The sequence below is a fragment of the Carassius auratus genome, chromosome 41, assembly GCF_003368295.1.
Source record: "Carassius auratus strain Wakin chromosome 41, ASM336829v1, whole genome shotgun sequence".
Taxonomy (NCBI): domain Eukaryota; kingdom Metazoa; phylum Chordata; class Actinopteri; order Cypriniformes; family Cyprinidae; genus Carassius; species Carassius auratus.
Genome location: NC_039283.1, coordinates 26087224 through 26105264, shown reverse-complemented (window position 1 = coordinate 26105264; position 18041 = coordinate 26087224). Strand labels below are relative to the sequence as shown.

The 18041-nt window shown below is 43.9% G+C and overlaps 2 protein-coding genes across 13 annotated transcripts in view; one reads left to right on the top strand and one right to left on the bottom strand.

Annotated features, from left to right (window-relative positions):
• The first annotated feature begins 446 nt into the window (after positions 1-446).
• Positions 447-7524, top strand: LOC113059435 (vacuolar protein sorting-associated protein 13B-like). Its single transcript, XM_026227945.1, has 11 exons — positions 447-732; positions 1271-1398; positions 1479-1720; positions 2274-2389; positions 2479-3233; positions 4017-4193; positions 4336-4506; positions 4595-4771; positions 4855-4957; positions 5305-5554; positions 7001-7524. The coding sequence occupies exons 1-11, from the start codon at positions 599-601 to the stop codon at positions 7247-7249; spliced, it is 2502 nt and encodes an 833-aa protein (XP_026083730.1). The 5' UTR covers positions 447-598; the 3' UTR covers positions 7250-7524.
• The window catches only part of rgs22 (regulator of G protein signaling 22), a 24619-nt gene continuing 13993 nt past the window's right edge, over positions 7416-18041 (bottom strand). For 6 of the 12 annotated variants that reach the window (XM_026227940.1, XM_026227935.1, XM_026227931.1 and 3 more), the window contains 6 exons: positions 17680-17841; positions 14520-14699; positions 14294-14440; positions 9410-9493; positions 8825-8908; positions 7944-8431 (listed from right to left, as the gene is read on the bottom strand). In XM_026227940.1, coding sequence (XP_026083725.1) covers positions 8276-8431; positions 8825-8908; positions 9410-9493; positions 14294-14440; positions 14520-14699; positions 17680-17841 — 813 coding nt within the window. In that variant the 3' untranslated portion in view covers positions 7944-8275. The other 6 variants (XM_026227938.1, XM_026227939.1, XM_026227936.1 and 3 more) reach the window with 6 other exon arrangements.

Genomic DNA, 18041 nt, shown 5'->3' with positions numbered 1-18041 from the left:
CTCCTCTCTCTCTCTCTCTCCTCTCTCTCTCCCTCTCTCTCTCCCTCTCTCTCTCTCTCTCTCTCTCTCCCTCTCTCTCTCTCTCTCTCTCTCTCTCTCTCCCTCTCTCTCCCTCTCTCTCCCTCTCTCTCTCTCCCTCTCTCTCTCTCTCCCTCCCTCTCTCTCTCTCTCTCTCCCTCTCTCTCTCTCCCTCTCTCTCTCTCTCCCTCCCTCTCTCTCTCTCCCTCTCTCCCTCTCTCTCTCCCTCTCTCTCCCTCTCTCTCCCTCTCTCTCTCTCCCTCTCTCTCTCTCTCCCTCCCTCTCTCTCTCTCCCTCTCTCCCTCTCTCTCTCCCTCTCTCTCTCTCCCTCTCTCTCTCTCTCTCCCTCTCTCTCTCTCTCTCCCTCTCTCTCTCCCTCTCTCTCTCTCTCTCTCTCTCTCTCTCTCTCTCTCTCCCTCTCTCTCTCTCTCTCTCTCTCTCGTTTAGCCTCATCTCGTCCCGGAGTCGTCCAGCTTCTCTCTGGGTCCCTCAGGTGCGGACGGAGATCAGGTGTGCGGTGCGGTTGCCGTGTTGGGACGTCCTGCGGGACGGTCAGACAGCAGAGGACACGCAGCTGTCGATGAAGCAGCTGTTGTTGAGTTTGGAGAGTACAGAGGCGCAGTGGAGTCCTCCGGTCCTCGTGAGGACAGATTTGCCCAGACAGAGCGTTCCTGTGCCGGTGGAGCCGGACCCTGACTGGCCTTTCAGCACCAGGTACAGAACCACTGCAACACTTCAGTCAGGTGTGCTGACCGCCAACAGAGACGGTATTTCACTATCAACATGAAAACGATGGGTTACTAACATAAACCCAGGTTCTGTGATAACAGAGTAGGGTGTTTCACTAGGACACCACGTTTGTGTTTGAAATCTGCGTCCCTGGGTTCCCCTCAAACAGTGGAAGCACGTCCAGGGATTCGGCTTCCATCACGTCCAGCTCGTACGCACATGGGGTCAGGGTCCCTGCCCGAGATGAGGACGGACACACACACCAAGAAAACAGTTGGTCATGTCCAAAGAGATTCTCTTGGGGAAACACCGAGCAGAGTTAGAGAAACAACTGCAATAAATCCTGCCTTCTAAATAGACGAGACAGTAATTTTATCAGTGTAACTGCTATTAGAAGCACAGATAAGACTGAAACAGAGAAACTGTTTACTAATGAATGCTGTAGCACTGAGACTGAGGTGTGTGTGATCTGATCTGTGTGTGTGTGTGTGTGTGTGTGTGTGTGTGTGTGTGTGTGTTTCAGGCCTCTGGCTCTGACCTGTCAGGAGCATCTGGGCGTCACGTATCTGACCGTGAGTGAAGATCAGTGTCCACGCATGCTGATTCACAACCGCAGCCCTAAGAGCCTCTTACTGAAGGAGAACAGCAGGGGTAACACACACACACACACACACACACCGTCGTGAGGACTGTAGGTCTTGGCTCGTGCTAATGTTCAGTGTGTGTTTCAGAGTCTGTGAGGTCGGAGGTGTTCAGCCGGGTGGTTCCTGCTCTCTCGTCTGTCCATCATGAGTTGTTTCATCAAGCCTCCAGTTTCCCTGAGTGCCGACAGAAAGAGACACTGCCCACCCTGCAGCTGCGCATCATCACGGACACGCCCCCCGGTGACTCGGCCACGCCCACCAGCCACACAGACACGCCCCCCTCACCCGGCTGGACTGATGCCATTGATATCAGCAGTGCTGGAACACAGGTGCACAGCTGACCCCTCGCTCTAGAGCTGCAGGCATTCGGCTGGAATCAAATCTAGTTTTCTTGTTTATATATATAGTAATAATAATAATAACTTTTTATTATTCTAAGAACAATTATATAATAATAATAAAAATGTATAAATGTATTTTACAATACAACTTACAATAAAATTGCATTAGTAAGGTTAGTCTTACTTTCAAACATTAAACTGTTAAGCTTTAGTTTTCATGGTAAACCGCAGGGAGGTAAAAGTTTCTCGTGTTGACAGCAGCTGGTTTAGTGTTTCTCGTTATTAATAAGAGCGTGAGGATGGTTGCTCATGTTGTGATCACAAATGCTTGTTAAAGCGACTCAAACCTGAAGAAGATGCAGATGGAGTGAGATGCTGAAAACAGAGCTCAGTGTTTATTAATGTGTGTCACAGTAGCGTTGAGAGAGTGTGTGTGTGTGTGTGTGTGTGCTCTCAGTTCAGCTGCATCAGATCATCTGAGCACTCAGTAGACGTGTAGATGTGTGTCGTGTGTCAGAGATCGCTCCTGTGTGTTTTCTAGGTTGTTTTTCTTCCTGGTTTCGGCTGTTTGTACATCGACGTTCTTCACCAGAGTGGCACCGTCACGCTGACGCTCGCATCAGAGAGCAGCGAGGGAGAGGTCGTCACGAGCCACAGGTCGAACACGCTTCTGTTCACGCATGTGTTGAGTTCCTCCACCAGAGGGCGGCGTCTGACTCTCTCTCTCACCTGTGTGTTTCCTGCAGGTCATCCGATCAGATTCTGTCCTTCTGGATTCTGTTGAACGAGGCGAGTGTGGCGCTCTGTGATGACATCACCAGCCCGTCCAGTTCTGTGGAGCTGCTGCGTCTCACCGTCTCCAAACTGCTGCTCCAGCTGCCTCCCAGCGAACCCTCGGCCGACGGCACCGACGCACCGCCCGTCCACACCGTCCAGATCCACTGCGGCAGCCTGCAGGTGGACAACCAGCTGTACGAGCGCGCCAGCTTCCACTTCCCCGTCATCTTGAGCCAGGAGCCTCAGGGCGAGCCCGACCTCGCTCCGACCCCGCAGCACCTTCAGCAGTTCTGCGACGCCTGCTTCCTGTCCCTGAGCGTCACCGTCTCCGCCGACGGACGTCTGGACCGCCTCGCCCTCCGGGTCAGACCGGCGCGCGTCTATCTGGAAGACACCTTCATCTACTACATGAAGACGCTCTTCCACACCTACATCCCAGAATCCCTGAGTGGGCGTGGCTGTGGTGGAGGGGCGGAGCTTGTGGTTCCGCGGGAGGTGCTGGAGTCGAGCAGTGCTCTGGTGACGCCGGTGCTGCTGCAGAAGCTGTCCATCGAGCCGGTTCATCTGCTGGTGAGCATCCACGCCTCGCTCAAGCTCTACATCGCCTCTGACCACACGCCACTGTCCTTCTCTCTGTTCGAGCGCAGCCCCATCTGCACCACACCCAGACAACTGGTGCACACACTCGCCATGCACTACGCCGCCGGAGCACTCTTCAGAGCAGGTGCGTCTCTCTCACACACTCACACACACACTCACACACACACACACACACACACACACACACAGACTCACACACTCACACACACAGACACTCACACACACACACACACTCACACACACAGACACTCACACACACAGACACTCACACACACACGCGCACACACACACTGCACACTCACACTCACACTCACAGACACACTCACAGACACACTCACAGACACAGACACACACTCTCACACACACACTCTCACACACACACTCTCACACACACACTCTCACACACACACACTCTCACACACACACTCTCACACACACACACACGCACACACACACTCACACACACACTCACACTCATTCTGTATGATTTATAAGTGTTTTGAAAAATGGGGACATGGGTTATGTCCTCATAAGTCACTCTCTCCTTGTAATACCTGTGTCATACCCATGTCATTATACAGAGCTCACACTCACACACACACACACACACTCACAGACACACTCACACACACACACACACACACACTCACTCTCACAAACACACACACAGACACACACACACAGACACACACAGACACACACACACACACACACAGACACACACACACTCACACACACACACTCTGATAGTATATGGTGATGTATAGTGGAGGTTGTCATCCGTGCAGTTTCCTCTTTTATTTGCTGAAGAGAAACTTGATTATTTCAAGGTTTGTGATCAGTTTATTGTATAACTCCTTTCCCAGCAGTGTTAGTTGATGTGTGCCGTGTCTCTGGTGGTGTTCAGGTTGGGTCGTGGGCTCTCTGGAGATTCTGGGCAGTCCGGCCAGTCTGGTGCGGAGTATCGGGAACGGTGTGTCGGATTTCTTCCGCTTGCCATACGAGGGTTTGACTCGCGGGCCGGGAGCGTTTATCAGCGGCGTCTCTAGAGGAACAAACTCCTTCATCAAACACATCTCTAAAGGTGAAACACACACACACACACACACACACACCCACACCCAATGTGTGATCCCAGTGTTATATCATTCCATGGTTTCATTCTCCTGCTTTGAGCATCACATCACTGTGTGTGTGTGTGTGTGTGTGTGTGTGTGTCTCTGCAGGAACGCTGACGTCCATCACGAATCTGGCCACGAGTCTGGCGCGGAACATGGACCGTCTGTCTCTGGACGACGAGCACTACATGAGACAAGAGGAGTGGAGGAGACAGTTACCTGAGACTCTGGGAGACGGACTGAGACAAGGCCTGTCGAGACTCGGCATCAGCCTGCTGGGTAAAGCACACACACACACACACACACACACACTTCTCTTCCTTCTGAGCCTGCCGTCACTCACTCGTGTGTGTGTGTGTGTGTGTAGGAGCGATCGCAGGAATCGTGGATCAGCCCATGCAGACGTTCACACGGACGCTGGAGTTACCGAACTCTGCGAGCAGCGCGGCCCGCGGCGTGATCTCTGGAGTGGGGAAAGGCATTGTGGGAGTTTTCACCAAGCCAATCGGAGGAGCAGCTGAGCTGGTGTCACAGACAGGATACGGTACAAGAACACTCATGTAGACCAGCGCAGAAGTGTGTTCATGTGCGTGTGCAGTGACCTGTGTGTGTGTGTGTGTGTCGCAGGTCTGCTGCACGGCGCAGGTCTCTGGCAGCTTCCCAAACAGCTGCACCTGCCGACTGACTCCAGATCAGCTGACGCCTCTAACAGCCACGTCAAATACGTCTGGTAAAACAACAGCTTTTACTTTTACCTTCACCTGTTATTGTTTGATTCTGGTTTGTTATTTTACAATTATTTACATTTTAATTTTTACAATGTTATACATTTTTTGTATGCATTTATTTTGAATGATTACAATAATTTTGTAGTTTTTTGTAACATTTTTAATATGTTTTATTTAGAGTTTAATGTTTTACAAATTATGTAATTTAAAATTTTTATTTAATTTTCAAAACCCTGATCAGGCATGTGAGTGATTTTCAGTCTCCACATCCCGGTCAGGTGTGTGTGTAGATCTCAAGACGTGACGCTGCTGTCCGTGTGTGTGTGTGTGTGTGTGTGTGTGTGTGCAGGAAGATGCTGCAGTCTCTGGGCCGTCCCGAGCTGCACATGGCTCTAGACGTGCGTATGGTGAGCGGATCGGGGCAGGAACACGCCGGCTGTCTGCTGCTGAGCGGAGAGGTTCTGTTCGTCGTCAGTGTGTGTGAAGACGCACAGCAGCAAGCCTTTCCCATCACTGAGATCCAGTGTGAACACGACACACACACACCTGGACGCATCACACTCACACTGCAGCAGCACCGGATCGCCAGTGACACTGAGGTACACACACATACACACACGCACACTCACACACACTCTCTCTGTCTCACACATGCGCACACACACACTGCAGCAGCATGGATATTCCTGGATTTTCTTGTGTAATTGTTAGTATATATTTTTTTAACCTTCTTCTGTTGTTTAGAAGTTTACATTTATTACTATTATGAAAATGCACAAAAATATTATTATAAAACTTTATATGGAATATATATTACTCAAAACATGTTTTACTGTAAAGCAGACTGATATTCAAAGCCATAAATCTGTTCCAAATTTGAGGTTGATATCACAAACAGTCAGATGTAGTTTTGCTTCTCATGTAAATACAATGCGGCCGTTTTTGACTGCGGACAACATAAGAGTTGTCTTTTTTCAGGACCATCTAACTTTTTTTGAATGATGGCCATGATTTACTTTGTTTGTGTGTTCACATAGCAGATGTTAAAACCTCTACCCAGTTTCATACCATTCCAATGAAGTAAAAGATTAATTCCTGTTTATGTTCCTGCACCTGATGGATGTGGTTTGATGCTCATCTTTCTCACTGTTTCCCTCTTTCTTTCTTTCTCTCTCCCTCTTTCTTTCTTTCTCTTTCTGTCTCACTCTCTCAAACTTTCTGTCTCTTTGTCTAATTTGTGTCTCACTCTCTTTTTTTGTCTGTCTCTCTCTCTTTCTGCTTCATCTGTCTCTGTCCTCTGTGTCTCTCTGATCTGTCTCTGTCTCATGTGTGTCTGTCTCTGTCCTCTGTGTCTCTCTGATCTGTCTCTGTCTCGTGTGTGTCTGTCTCTGTCCTCTGTGTCTGTCTGATCTGTCTCTGTCTCATGTGTGTCTGTCTCTGTCCTCTGTGTCTCTCTGATCTGTCTCTGTCTCGTGTGTGTCTGTCTCTGTCCTCTGTGTCTCTCTGATCTGTCTCTCTCTCTTTCTGCTTCATCTGTCTCTGTCCTCTGTGTCTCTCTGATCTGTCTCTGTCTCATGTGTGTCTGTCTCTGTCCTCTGTGTCTGTCTGATCTGTCTCTGTCTCATGTCTCTCTCTGATCTGTCTCTGTCTCGTGTGTGTCTGTCTCTGTCCTCTGTGTCTCTCTGATCTGTCTCTGTCCTCTGTGTCTCTCTGATCTGTCTCTGTCTCGTGTGTGTCTGTCTCTGTCCTCTGTCTCTCTCTGATCTGTCTCTGTCTCATGTGTGTCTGTCTCTGTCCTCTCTGTCTCTCTGATCTGTCTCTGTCTCGTGTGTGTCTGTCTCTGTCCTCTGTCTCTCTCTGATCTGTCTCTGTCTCGTGTGTGTCTGTCTCTGTCCTCTGTGTCTCTCTGATCTGTCTCTGTCTCGTGTGTGTCTGTCTCTGTCCTCTCTGTCTCTCTGATCTGTCTCTGTCTCGTGTGTGTCTGTCTCTGTCCTCTGTCTCTCTCTGATCTGTCTCTGTCTCGTGTGTGTCTGTCTCTGTCTCAGGTGGATGGGCCTCGTGAGCGTCTCTCTGAGCTGCAGTACAGTCGACTGATGGATTTTGTCACCGGAGCGTCTCAGTATTTGTCTCCGTCTCTGTCGTCCCTCCATCAGCAGCCTCCCATCACTCCTGCCGAGCCGCAGCCCACCGTCTCTAAAACATACCAGTATCACGCCGACCCGGCCTTTACACACGTGTTCGTGTGCAAGTTCAACATGGTGAAAAACAAAGCGCTGCGCATCGGCTTCCACTGAAGTCCAGACTTCATCTTCATGTTTGTGTTATTTAAAGAGTAAAACACTTTATGAACATCACTACATCGGCCAGAGCTCGTCTCTGATTGGCTGCTTCTGTATGAATAAGGTGATGCTTTAAACCAAAAGGCCTTTCGTTTTGTATTTTTATAAGCAATGCAAGAAAGATGATTTACTGTTTTTATTTCATTTGCTCCTGTATTCTTGTCTAATGAAAAATAAGTGTCACTATATAATGAATCTGTTTTTTGTTAATAAAATCTAACTGTACATCACACGTGTCACTTGTTCGGTTGAGGCTCTGTCTTCAGCTCGGTGTTCGTTCTGGTTCTTCATCTGATCAGATGTGTGTCTGGAGCGTCTGTCTGCAGAGGAAACAGTGTTTTTGACACATCAGATGATTTACTGCAGCTCTAGATCATGATTCTTGTACAAGCAGTTTTCATGAGATCATTTTCCACATGGAGTATGATTTATAGTCCAAATGTTCCTGCGGTAACATGAATTTTTAAATGAACTAGTAATGGCAAAAAGATGGTCACACCTACAGGAACAAACACATTTATAAGATGAAGTTTTCAGAGTGACATACGTGTGCGTGTGTGTTGATCTGTCGTGGATGAGGAAGAGGACGGTGTTTTCTCGTGTTCCAGCGCTGCCATGTGTTTAGTGTAGGACCAGGAGATCTGAAGAAACCAACAAGCAATGAGCTTATAGTCATTACTATAATTATTATAAAATAATCCCTTTGTTAATGCCTTATTTTAAAGTGTTAATAGTTTAAAATTATTTGTTTAATCCCTAATAATCTTTCAGTAACCATAAACCTGTTTAAATGCTTAAATCTAAACAGAGAATATTATTTCTTTCCTTCCTGCAAGTTTAAAAGAGGCACAAATGAAAGTGATATCCATCTTTGAAAGCTTTATTTGTGAAGTACTTTAAACACATATTTACTTTTTTATATGCCATTTTATTTTAAGAAGCACAGAATAAATGGACAAGAAATCATTCACACAATCCATTTCATAACATACAGTAACTGTCCTCATAATCATAAGAGCTAATTAATGCACATTGACCAAAACAGCTTCTTTTCTTCTTTTCTTCCTGATATGAGGAAGACGAGGAGAGCTGAAGGTCTGAGACGCTCGATGTCTTCAGATTCTTCTGAATGTACTTCTGTTCTGAGAAAAGATAATACTCAAATCTTTCATCCTCAGTGTTCAGACTGAAGATATTTATCATTCATTTACTCAGAGCTGTCTATAAAGTCTAAATTAGTCAGTGTGACATCAGATTTTTCAAAATACACCATTCATCCATAAATCATCGTTCTGTCATTTACTCTTCAAACTTGTGACTGACTGACTTTTGTGAAACATTTGTTTTAAAGAACATTGAACCCAAGCCCACTGACTTTCACAGTTTGAACAAAAATCACAGATGTATCATCTTTTATGTGCACTGAAGACAACCAGACATGAGTAAACGCTGACAGAGTGATGATTTTGGGCAGATAAACACACACACACACACAGAGAGAGAGAGAGTTAATAATGAATGAGGTCTTACTGTGATCACGAGCTGGAGATCCTGTCGCTCCTGCTGTAAATCCTTCATGAAGCTGTGCGTCACACACTCGAGTGTGAACACATCCTTCATGAAAACCAGCTCAAATAAGAACAGTGACTGACAGCTGCAGGATCAGACACACACTCATAGACACTGACAGACAGACACACACACTCACACACACACACTGACTGAAGCAGGACCCGAGTCTCGTCTGCAGACTGAAGACTTTCATTAATTTGGACTTTTTGTCTTTTTCACCTCTCGATCGTCACTGGTTTTTATACTTCAATGAAACCTCAAAAAATCAAGTCCTTGAATAAAAAAATAAAAAAAAACCCTAACTGAAGTAAAATAATATAACTTATTTCATCTAGTTTCCAAGGCAACATTTTAATTAAATTGATGTACTAAAATAACTAAAACTAAACAATAAAAACTTAAAAAAGGAAGAACATTTTTATTTTTTTAAATTAATTCAAGATGCTGACAAAACCTATGATTGTGTCTGAATGATTCAGGCTCATGAACACAAGAAGTGCTGATGAAGATGATGATGATGAAGACAGAACAGTGACCTCTGACCTTATATGTGGCTGCTCTCGTGCCGTCAGTCCCACAGTTCTGCTCTTCATCAGCAACGACATGTGCCTCATCCTCCTCCTCCTGCTGCCCAACACACACACACACACACGGACAGAGAGAGGGAGAGAGACACACACACACACAGACAGAGAGAGGGAGACACACACACACACACACACACACACACAGAGAGTCTTTCAGTGATGCAGTGTTTTCAGTATTTTCATTGACCAATCAGGTGTGAGCATCACTGCAGTTCATTCGCACACATCACTAAGTAATTTTGCATGAATTGCAGTATCTTTGGACTAAAGAGCTTTGACAGTGTTGTAAACCTATAGAAATGAAAGTGATTCACACCTGTACAGAAGCAGCACTGATGTAGAACACTAATATTGTGTCTAATACAGGTGCTTCTTAATAAATGAGATTGTTGTGGAAAAGTTTCAGTAATTCACCTCAAATTGTTAAACTCATGTATTAAATAAATTCAGTGCACACAGACTGAAGTAGTCTTTGGTTCTTTTAATTGTGATGATTTTGGCTGACATTTAACAAAAACCCACCAATTCACTCTCAACAAATTAGAATACTTCATAAGACCAATAATAATAATAAAGAATTTTTTAGTGAATTGTTGGCCTTCTGGAAAGTATGTTCATTTACTGTACATGAACTCAATACTTGGTAGGGCCTCCTTTATCTTTAATTACTGCCTTAATTCGGCGTGGCATGGAGGTGACCAGTTTGTGGTCTGGAAGCCCAGGTTTCGTTGACAGTGATCTTCAGCTCATCTGCATTGTCTCTTATTTCTCATCTTCCTCTTGACAATAGCCCACAGATTCTCTCTGGGGTTCAGGTCTGGTGACCAACACCATGGTCATTTAACCAACTTTTGGTGCTTTGGCAGTGTGGGCAGGTGCCACATCCTGCTGGAAAAGAAAATCAGCATCTACAAAAAGCTGGTCAACAGAAGAAAACTTTCTTTGTAAACGTGCAGTGACAATTTTCTTTTTTTTTTTTTTTTAAACACAATGGACCAACACCAGCGGTTGACATTGCACCCCAAATTATCACAGACTGTGGAAACTGAACACTGGACTTTAAGCAACTTGGGCTATGAGCTTCTCCACCCTTCCTCCAGACTCTAGGATCTTGGTTTCCAAATGAAACACAAAACTTGCTCTCATCTGAAAAGAGGACTTTGGACCACTGGGCAACAGTCCAGTTCTTATTCTCCTGAGCCCAGGTAAGACTCCTCTGACGTTGTCTGTGGTTCAGTAAATCTCTGGACACTTCTGTGTGTGGAGATCTTGGTGCGTTGACCCCAGCCTCAGTCCATTCCTTGTGAAGTTCACTCAAATTCTTGAATCGATTTTGCTTGACAATCCTCATAAAGCTGTGGTTCTCTCGGTTGGTTGTGCATCTTTTTCTTCCACACTTTTTCCTTCCACTCAACTTTCTGTTAACATGCTTGGATACAGCACTCTGTGAACAGCAGTTTCTTTGGCAATGAATGTTTGTGGCTTACCCTCCTTGTGAAGGGTGTCAATGATTGTCTTATGGATTTTCTTCTGTAATCTAGTGAACCGAAATGAGAGACCATTTTGAAGGATCAGGAAACCTTTGCAGGTGATTCGAATTGATTAGCTGATTGGCATGTCACCATATTCTAATATTTTGAGATCGTGAATTGGTGGGTTTTTGTTAAATGTGAGCCAGAATCAACAAAATTAAAAGAACCAAAGACTTTAACTACTTTAGTCTGTGTGCACTGAATTTATTTAATACACGAGTTTCACAATTGAAGCCGAGCTTTAAGTCAAACGCACCCAGAATCAGACGTCACATGATTAGAGTCAGACGTCACATGATCAGAGTCAGACATCACATGATCAGAGTCAGACATCACATGATCAGAGTCAGACATCACATGGGGCATGTTCAAGTTCAAAACGGTGCGCAACGTTTTGTTACGGTTTCTGAGTTGAACGTCATGTTTCCTGGAAATGGCGTGCACCGGTGTGCAACAGGGTTTGAGATGTGTTTTCTCTTGTTTGGTGGGTGTGTCAGAACTGCAGTCCAATCAGCAGCAACGTATATAAAGCACGCGGTAATAAAGTGAACTCGCACAATGGCTTCAAGGAAAATAATGTACAAATGTGTTCGTTGCAGCTCGCAACAACTGAGGATATTAGAAGACATGTTTGTCGTAAGTTTTATTGTAAAAATATAGGATATCAACATAATGATGTAGTTGTTAATATTTTTTGCTTCATTGCAAGTGTATGACATTTGGTATAGAAATAAACAATGGTAATTAAGTGCTTTTCCTAAAAATGAGAACGAAAATACAGGGTATTAAAACCGTATGAACTACAAATAAAGTCAGTATGTGAGGCTAAATAGATGTGTTTTAGTCTGAATTAGGTAAGAAACACAAAGAACGCAAAGAATGGCCTTCTCAGCTGCCATACGTCAGACGTCACATGATCAGAGTCAGATGTCACATGATCAGAGTCAGACGTCACATGATCAGAGTCAGACGTCACATGATCAGAGTCAGATGTCAAATGTTCAGAGTCAGACGTCACATGATCAGAGTCAGATGTCACATGTTCAGAGTCAGACGTCACATGATCAGAGTCAGACGTCACATGATCAGAGTCAGAAGTCGCATGGTCAGAGTCAGACGTCACATGATCAGAGTCAGACGTCACATGATCAGAGTCAGATGTCACATGATCAGAGTCAGACGTCACATGATCAGAGTCAGACGTCACATGATCAGAGTCAGACGTCACATGATCAGAGTCAGACGTCACATGATCAGAGTCAGATGTCACATGGTCAGACGTCACATGATTAGAGTCAGATGTCACATGGTCAGACGTCACATGGTTAAAGTCAGATGTCACATGGTCAGAGTCAGATGTCACATGATCAGAGTCAGACGTCACATGATCAGAGTCAGATGTCACATGGTCAGAGTCAGATGTCACATGGTCAGACGTCACATGATTAGAGTCAGATGTCACATGGTCAGACGTCACATGGTTAAAGTCAGATGTCACATGGTCAGAGTCAGATGTCACATGATCAGACATCACATGATTAGAGTCAGATGTCACATGGTCAGACGTCACATGGTTAAAGTCAGATGTCACATGGTCAGAGTCAGATGTCACATGATCAGACATCACATGATTAGAGTCAGATGTCACATGGTCAGACGTCACATGGTTAAAGTCAGATGTCACATGATCAGAGTCAGATGTCACATGGTCAGACGTCACATGATTAGAGTCAGATGTCACATGGTCAGACGTCACATGGTTAAAGTCAGATGTCACATGGTCAGAGTCAGATGTCACATGATCAGACATCACATGGTTAAAGTCAGATGTCACATGATCAGAGTCAGACGTCACATGGCTAGAGTCAGATGTCACATGGTCAGACGTCACATGGTTAAAGTCAGATGTCACATGATCAGAGTCAGACGTCACATGGCTAGAGTCAGATGTCACATGGTCAGACGTCACATGGTTAAAGTCAGATGTCACATGATCAGAGTCAGATGTCACATGGTCAGACGTCACATGATTAGAGTCAGATGTCACATGGTCAGACGTCACATGGTTAAAGTCAGATGTCACATGGTCAGAGTCAGACATCACATGATCAGACATCACATGATCAGAGTAAGACGTCACATGATCAGAGTCAGACGTCACATGATCAGAGTCAGACGTCACATGGTCAGAGTCAGATGTCACATGGTCAGACGTCACATGATTAGAGTCAGATGTCACATGGTCAGACGTCACATGGTTAAAGTCAGATGTCACATGGTCAGAGTCAGATGTCACATGATCAGACATCACATGATTAGAGTCAGATGTCACATGGTCAGACGTCACATGGTTAAAGTCAGATGTCACATGGTCAGAGTCAGATGTCACATGATCAGACATCACATGATTAGAGTCAGATGTCACATGGTCAGACGTCACATGGTTAAAGTCAGATGTCACATGATCAGAGTCAGATGTCACATGGTCAGACGTCACATGATTAGAGTCAGATGTCACATGGTCAGACGTCACATGGTTAAAGTCAGATGTCACATGGTCAGAGTCAGATGTCACATGATCAGACATCACATGGTTAAAGTCAGATGTCACATGATCAGAGTCAGACGTCACATGGCTAGAGTCAGATGTCACATGGTCAGACGTCACATGGTTAAAGTCAGATGTCACATGATCAGTGTCAGACGTCACATGGCTAGAGTCAGATGTCACATGGTCAGACGTCACATGGTTAAAGTCAGATGTCACATGATCAGAGTCAGATGTCACATGGTCAGACGTCACATGATTAGAGTCAGATGTCACATGGTCAGACGTCACATGGTTAAAGTCAGATGTCACATGGTCAGAGTCAGACATCACATGATCAGACATCACATGATCAGAGTAAGACGTCACATGATCAGAGTCAGACGTCACATGATCAGAGTCAGACGTCACATGGTCAGAGTCAGACGTCACATGGTCAGAGTCAGACGTCACATGGTCAGACGTCACATGGTTAAAGTCAGACGTCACATGATCAGAGTCAGACGTCACATGGTCAGACGTCACATGGCTAGAGTCAGATGTCACATGATCAGAGTCAGACGTCACATGGTCAGAGTCAGACGTCACATGGTCAGAGTCAGACGTCACATGGTTAAAGTCAGATGTCACATGGTCAGAGTCAGACGTCACATGATCAAGAGTCAGACGTCACATGGTCAGACGTCACATGGCTAGAGTCAGATGTCACATGATCAGAGTCAGACATCACATGGTCAGAGTCGGACATCACATGACGCACCTGTGAGCAGCTGTCGTCCGGTTCTTCTGTCGGTCTCCTGCTCCGTGTCTCTCTGTCCAGCACTCGCTGAAGCTCTTCCTCTCCAACGGCGGAGCGCAACGCCACAAAATCCGGCCAGTGCTTGAGCAGCTCGTCAAACACACATGCCTGACACACACACACACACACACAGACGGGGTCAGACGTGCGGATTGTGTCAGTGTGAGGATGTCTGCGAGTCACACACCTGTGTCTCTCTGAAGACGTATGGCCCGAGCGCTCGCTGCTGACTCATGACTCTCTGCGCTGCCTCTGGAGGAACGTGGATCTGCAGCGCCGGCGGAACACAACTACTGATGAAGCAGCTGATGATGATGGACACCTTCCTCTGGAGCGCCACATCATCACAGCGGGAGTGACACAGATCCTACAGACACACACACACAGTTTGAACGTGTTTTATGTTTTGTATCATCCATCAGTATTTTATGGCTCATGTAGTCTGAGAATATATAGGAAAAAACTGTTTTATTCAGAGAGAAAGTTGAGTCTTATTTTGGCCACACCTTTCTCTGTGTTTGAGCTAATGGAATGATTTTTGGTGACAAATCTTATTTTGACCCATATTTTGGGAATTTTTTTTTTTTAATTTTCAAAAACTCAATGGTACACTCTGGGCAAATTCACTACCCTTTCGCTATGTTCATGGATGAAAACATCCACTAAATTAAAATGCTGTAAAAATGTATCAGATAAAAAATATTACATTTTTTTTTGCATAAATCTATTAATCAATCTCAGTCCTGATTAAAACTACCAAATGTTTTTAGATTTTTACTCTTTAATTACCAAGTACATAAATGATGTCACTGCTTTGGGGGAAGAAACACACAAAATGACATATTTTCAATTTAAAAAGTGATTGTGGTCTGGATTTTTTTTACCGTTTATAACAGTCTTGGGCATGTCAAAGATTATTAACAAGATTGGCTTTGATGCATTTTTAGTTTTTGTGCAGCATTAGATTTTAATTTTTTCTCCCTCATTTGTTGTTGGTGGCTGTTTTTGCTCCATTGACTTCCATCATAACCACATTTTATGATTGCAAAGCCATATGACACCATGCATTCTTGATTGTTTGTGTTTTTCCCTTTTGGGAAGAGGTAAAATTTGTTATTTTTACAGTTGATCACTAGGTAGGACCATTAACCCTTTAAATAGGCCTGTGCAAAAAAAAAGCTTAGTTTCTGGTTTGTATACTTACATTTACATTTACATTTATTCATTTAGCAGACGCTTTTATCCAAAGCGACTTACAGATGAAGACAGTGGAAGCAATCAAAAACAACAAAAAGAGCAATGATATATAAGTGCTATAACAAGTCTCAGTTAGGTTAACACAGTACACGTAGCATGGGATTTTAACTAATATAATAAATAAAAAGAAAACAGATAGAATAAAAAATAAAAGAATAGAGCAAGCTAGTTAGAGGTCTTTACACACACACACACACACACACACACACACACACACACATACATATACAATTGCATAATAAATGAAAAGAAAATAGAATACAAAAAGATTAGAAAGGTAGTTAGATTTTTTAAAGAATAGAATTAGAGTAGTGAGTGTTCAAGTTAGAGGGTCAAATAAAGATGGAAGAGATGTGTTTTAAGGCGATTCTTGAAGATGGCTAAGGACTCAGCTGCTCGGATTGAGTTGGGGAGTTCATTCCACCAGAAGGGAAAATTTAATTTAAAAGTCCGTAAAAGTGACTTTGTGCTTCTTTGGGATGGCACAATCAAGCAACGTTCACTTGCAGAACGCAAGCTTCTAGAGGCACATAAGTCTGAAGTAACGAATTAAGGTAAATGGGTGCAGAGCCAGTGGTAGTTTTGTAGGAAAACATCAATGCGAACAGCTATTGGAAGCCAGTGCAAATTGATAAACAGAGGTGTGACGTGTATTCTTTTTGGCTCATTAAAAATTTATGGTATATGGAGTTATATGGAGTATAACAGCAAATTATAGTGTTTGTGTGTGTGTGAGAGAGAGAGAGACAGAAAGAGAGGGTGTGAGAGAGAGCTTTGTGCACTTACCTTGATGTATCTGAAAAAATCCAAATATGCACCTCATGCTCTCAGAACTACTTGGAGTAAACAATAAAAAAAGAAGGGTGTTTATGCACCTGCTGCTTTTTGATGGTGAAAAGTACAGATGGTCTATGTGTGAAATGCTCGTCTTTTATTGATGGTAAAGCCAGTTTAAAACCTAAAAAATCCTTTAAAAAAAATCTACTTTGCATCAAATTTATGAACATAATGTATTATGAACCAAAATGCAATACCAACTTCAAATAAGCTGCAGCTTGCTGGAGGGGTCAAGCTGAATAATCATTTCTAAAACTTTAGTACAAGTCAAGCCCTTTCTCGTGTTGCTTGCTGCTCTTCTCACCATTAAATATCCAGCAGGATGGCATGCAAGTGTTTAAATCCACGTACTTTGCTTTTTTTTAGTCTATACTTATCACCACCATCAAAAGGCAGCAGGTGCATAAATACACTTTTGTTTTACATTTAGATTTTCTCAAATACATCAAGGTAAGTACGCAAAGGTCTCTCTCACACACTCTGTCTCTCTCTCTCTTTCTCACACACACACACATACACACAATATAATATGCTGTTATACTCCATATAGCTTCATATACAAGTCAGAAACTAAGCTTTTTTTGCACAGGCCTATCTAAAGGGTTAATGGTCCCACCTAGTGATCAACTGTAAAAATAACTAATTTTACCTCTTCCCAAAAGGGAAAAACACAATCAAGAATGCATGATTATATGGTGTCATGGCTTTGCAATCAAAAAAATGTCGTTACAATGGAAGTCAATGGGGCAAAAACAGCCACCAACAACAAATTAGGGAGAAAAAGTTTAAATCTAATGCTGCACAAAAACTAAAAATGCATCAAAGCCAATGTTGCTAATAATCTTTGACATGCCCAAGACTGTTATTAAAAGTAAAAAAAAAATCCAGTCACAATTACTTCCATATTGAAAATAAGTCATTTTGTGTGTTTTTCCCCCAAATCAGTGACATAATTTATGAACTTGGCAATTAAAGAGTTACAATCTTGGATTTTTTAAAAACATTTTGTAGTTTTGATCAGGACTGAAGTTGATTAACAGATTTATGCAAAAAAAAAAATTGAGAAAAAATATGAATCTGACACATTTTTACAGCAGTTTAATTGAGTGGATGTTTTCATCCCGAACATAATGAAAGGGTAGTGAATTTGAACAATGCACAAGGGTTAAACTACATCAGGAATCAAGACTGAATTATCCACAGACGAAGCTCTTCTCCAGATGATTGTGTGGAGCGTCTCGTTCTCGTCTCACCTTGTATCTCTGAACCTCCAGCCAGAAGAGCAGATCGTTCTCCAGCAGATCATCTCGGACAGACAGAAACTTCTGGAACTGCAGACAGGTGACGGGATTCAACAGAGCCCTGCGCAGAGCCACCGACTCCTGAGACGAGCTCATCAGACCTCCAGACGCCTGCTGACACACACACACACACACACAGGGTTACACACACACACAGGATCACACTGGTAGAGATGTTCTCTCTCATCCTGACATGAGTGTGACGTACAGCAGCTCTTACAGGAATCAGTTACACACTGTTAGTCACTGATCTGGTGCATTAATGCATGAGCAGCACAGTGTGTCCAGACAGAAAAAAACACACTATTCAGAAA

Excerpts from the sequence above, each read along its gene's own strand:
- LOC113059435 (XM_026227945.1), top strand. The coding sequence starts at position 599 with ATGAAGCAGCTGTTGTTGAGTTTGGAGAGTACAGAGGCGCAGTGGAGT. Across the intron at positions 733-1,270 it reads GACTGGCCTTTCAGCACCAG|GCCTCTGGCTCTGACCTGTC; the intron begins GTACAGAACCAC and ends TGTGTGTTTCAG. Across the intron at positions 4,507-4,594 it reads ACTCGGCATCAGCCTGCTGG|GAGCGATCGCAGGAATCGTG; the intron begins GTAAAGCACACA and ends GTGTGTGTGTAG.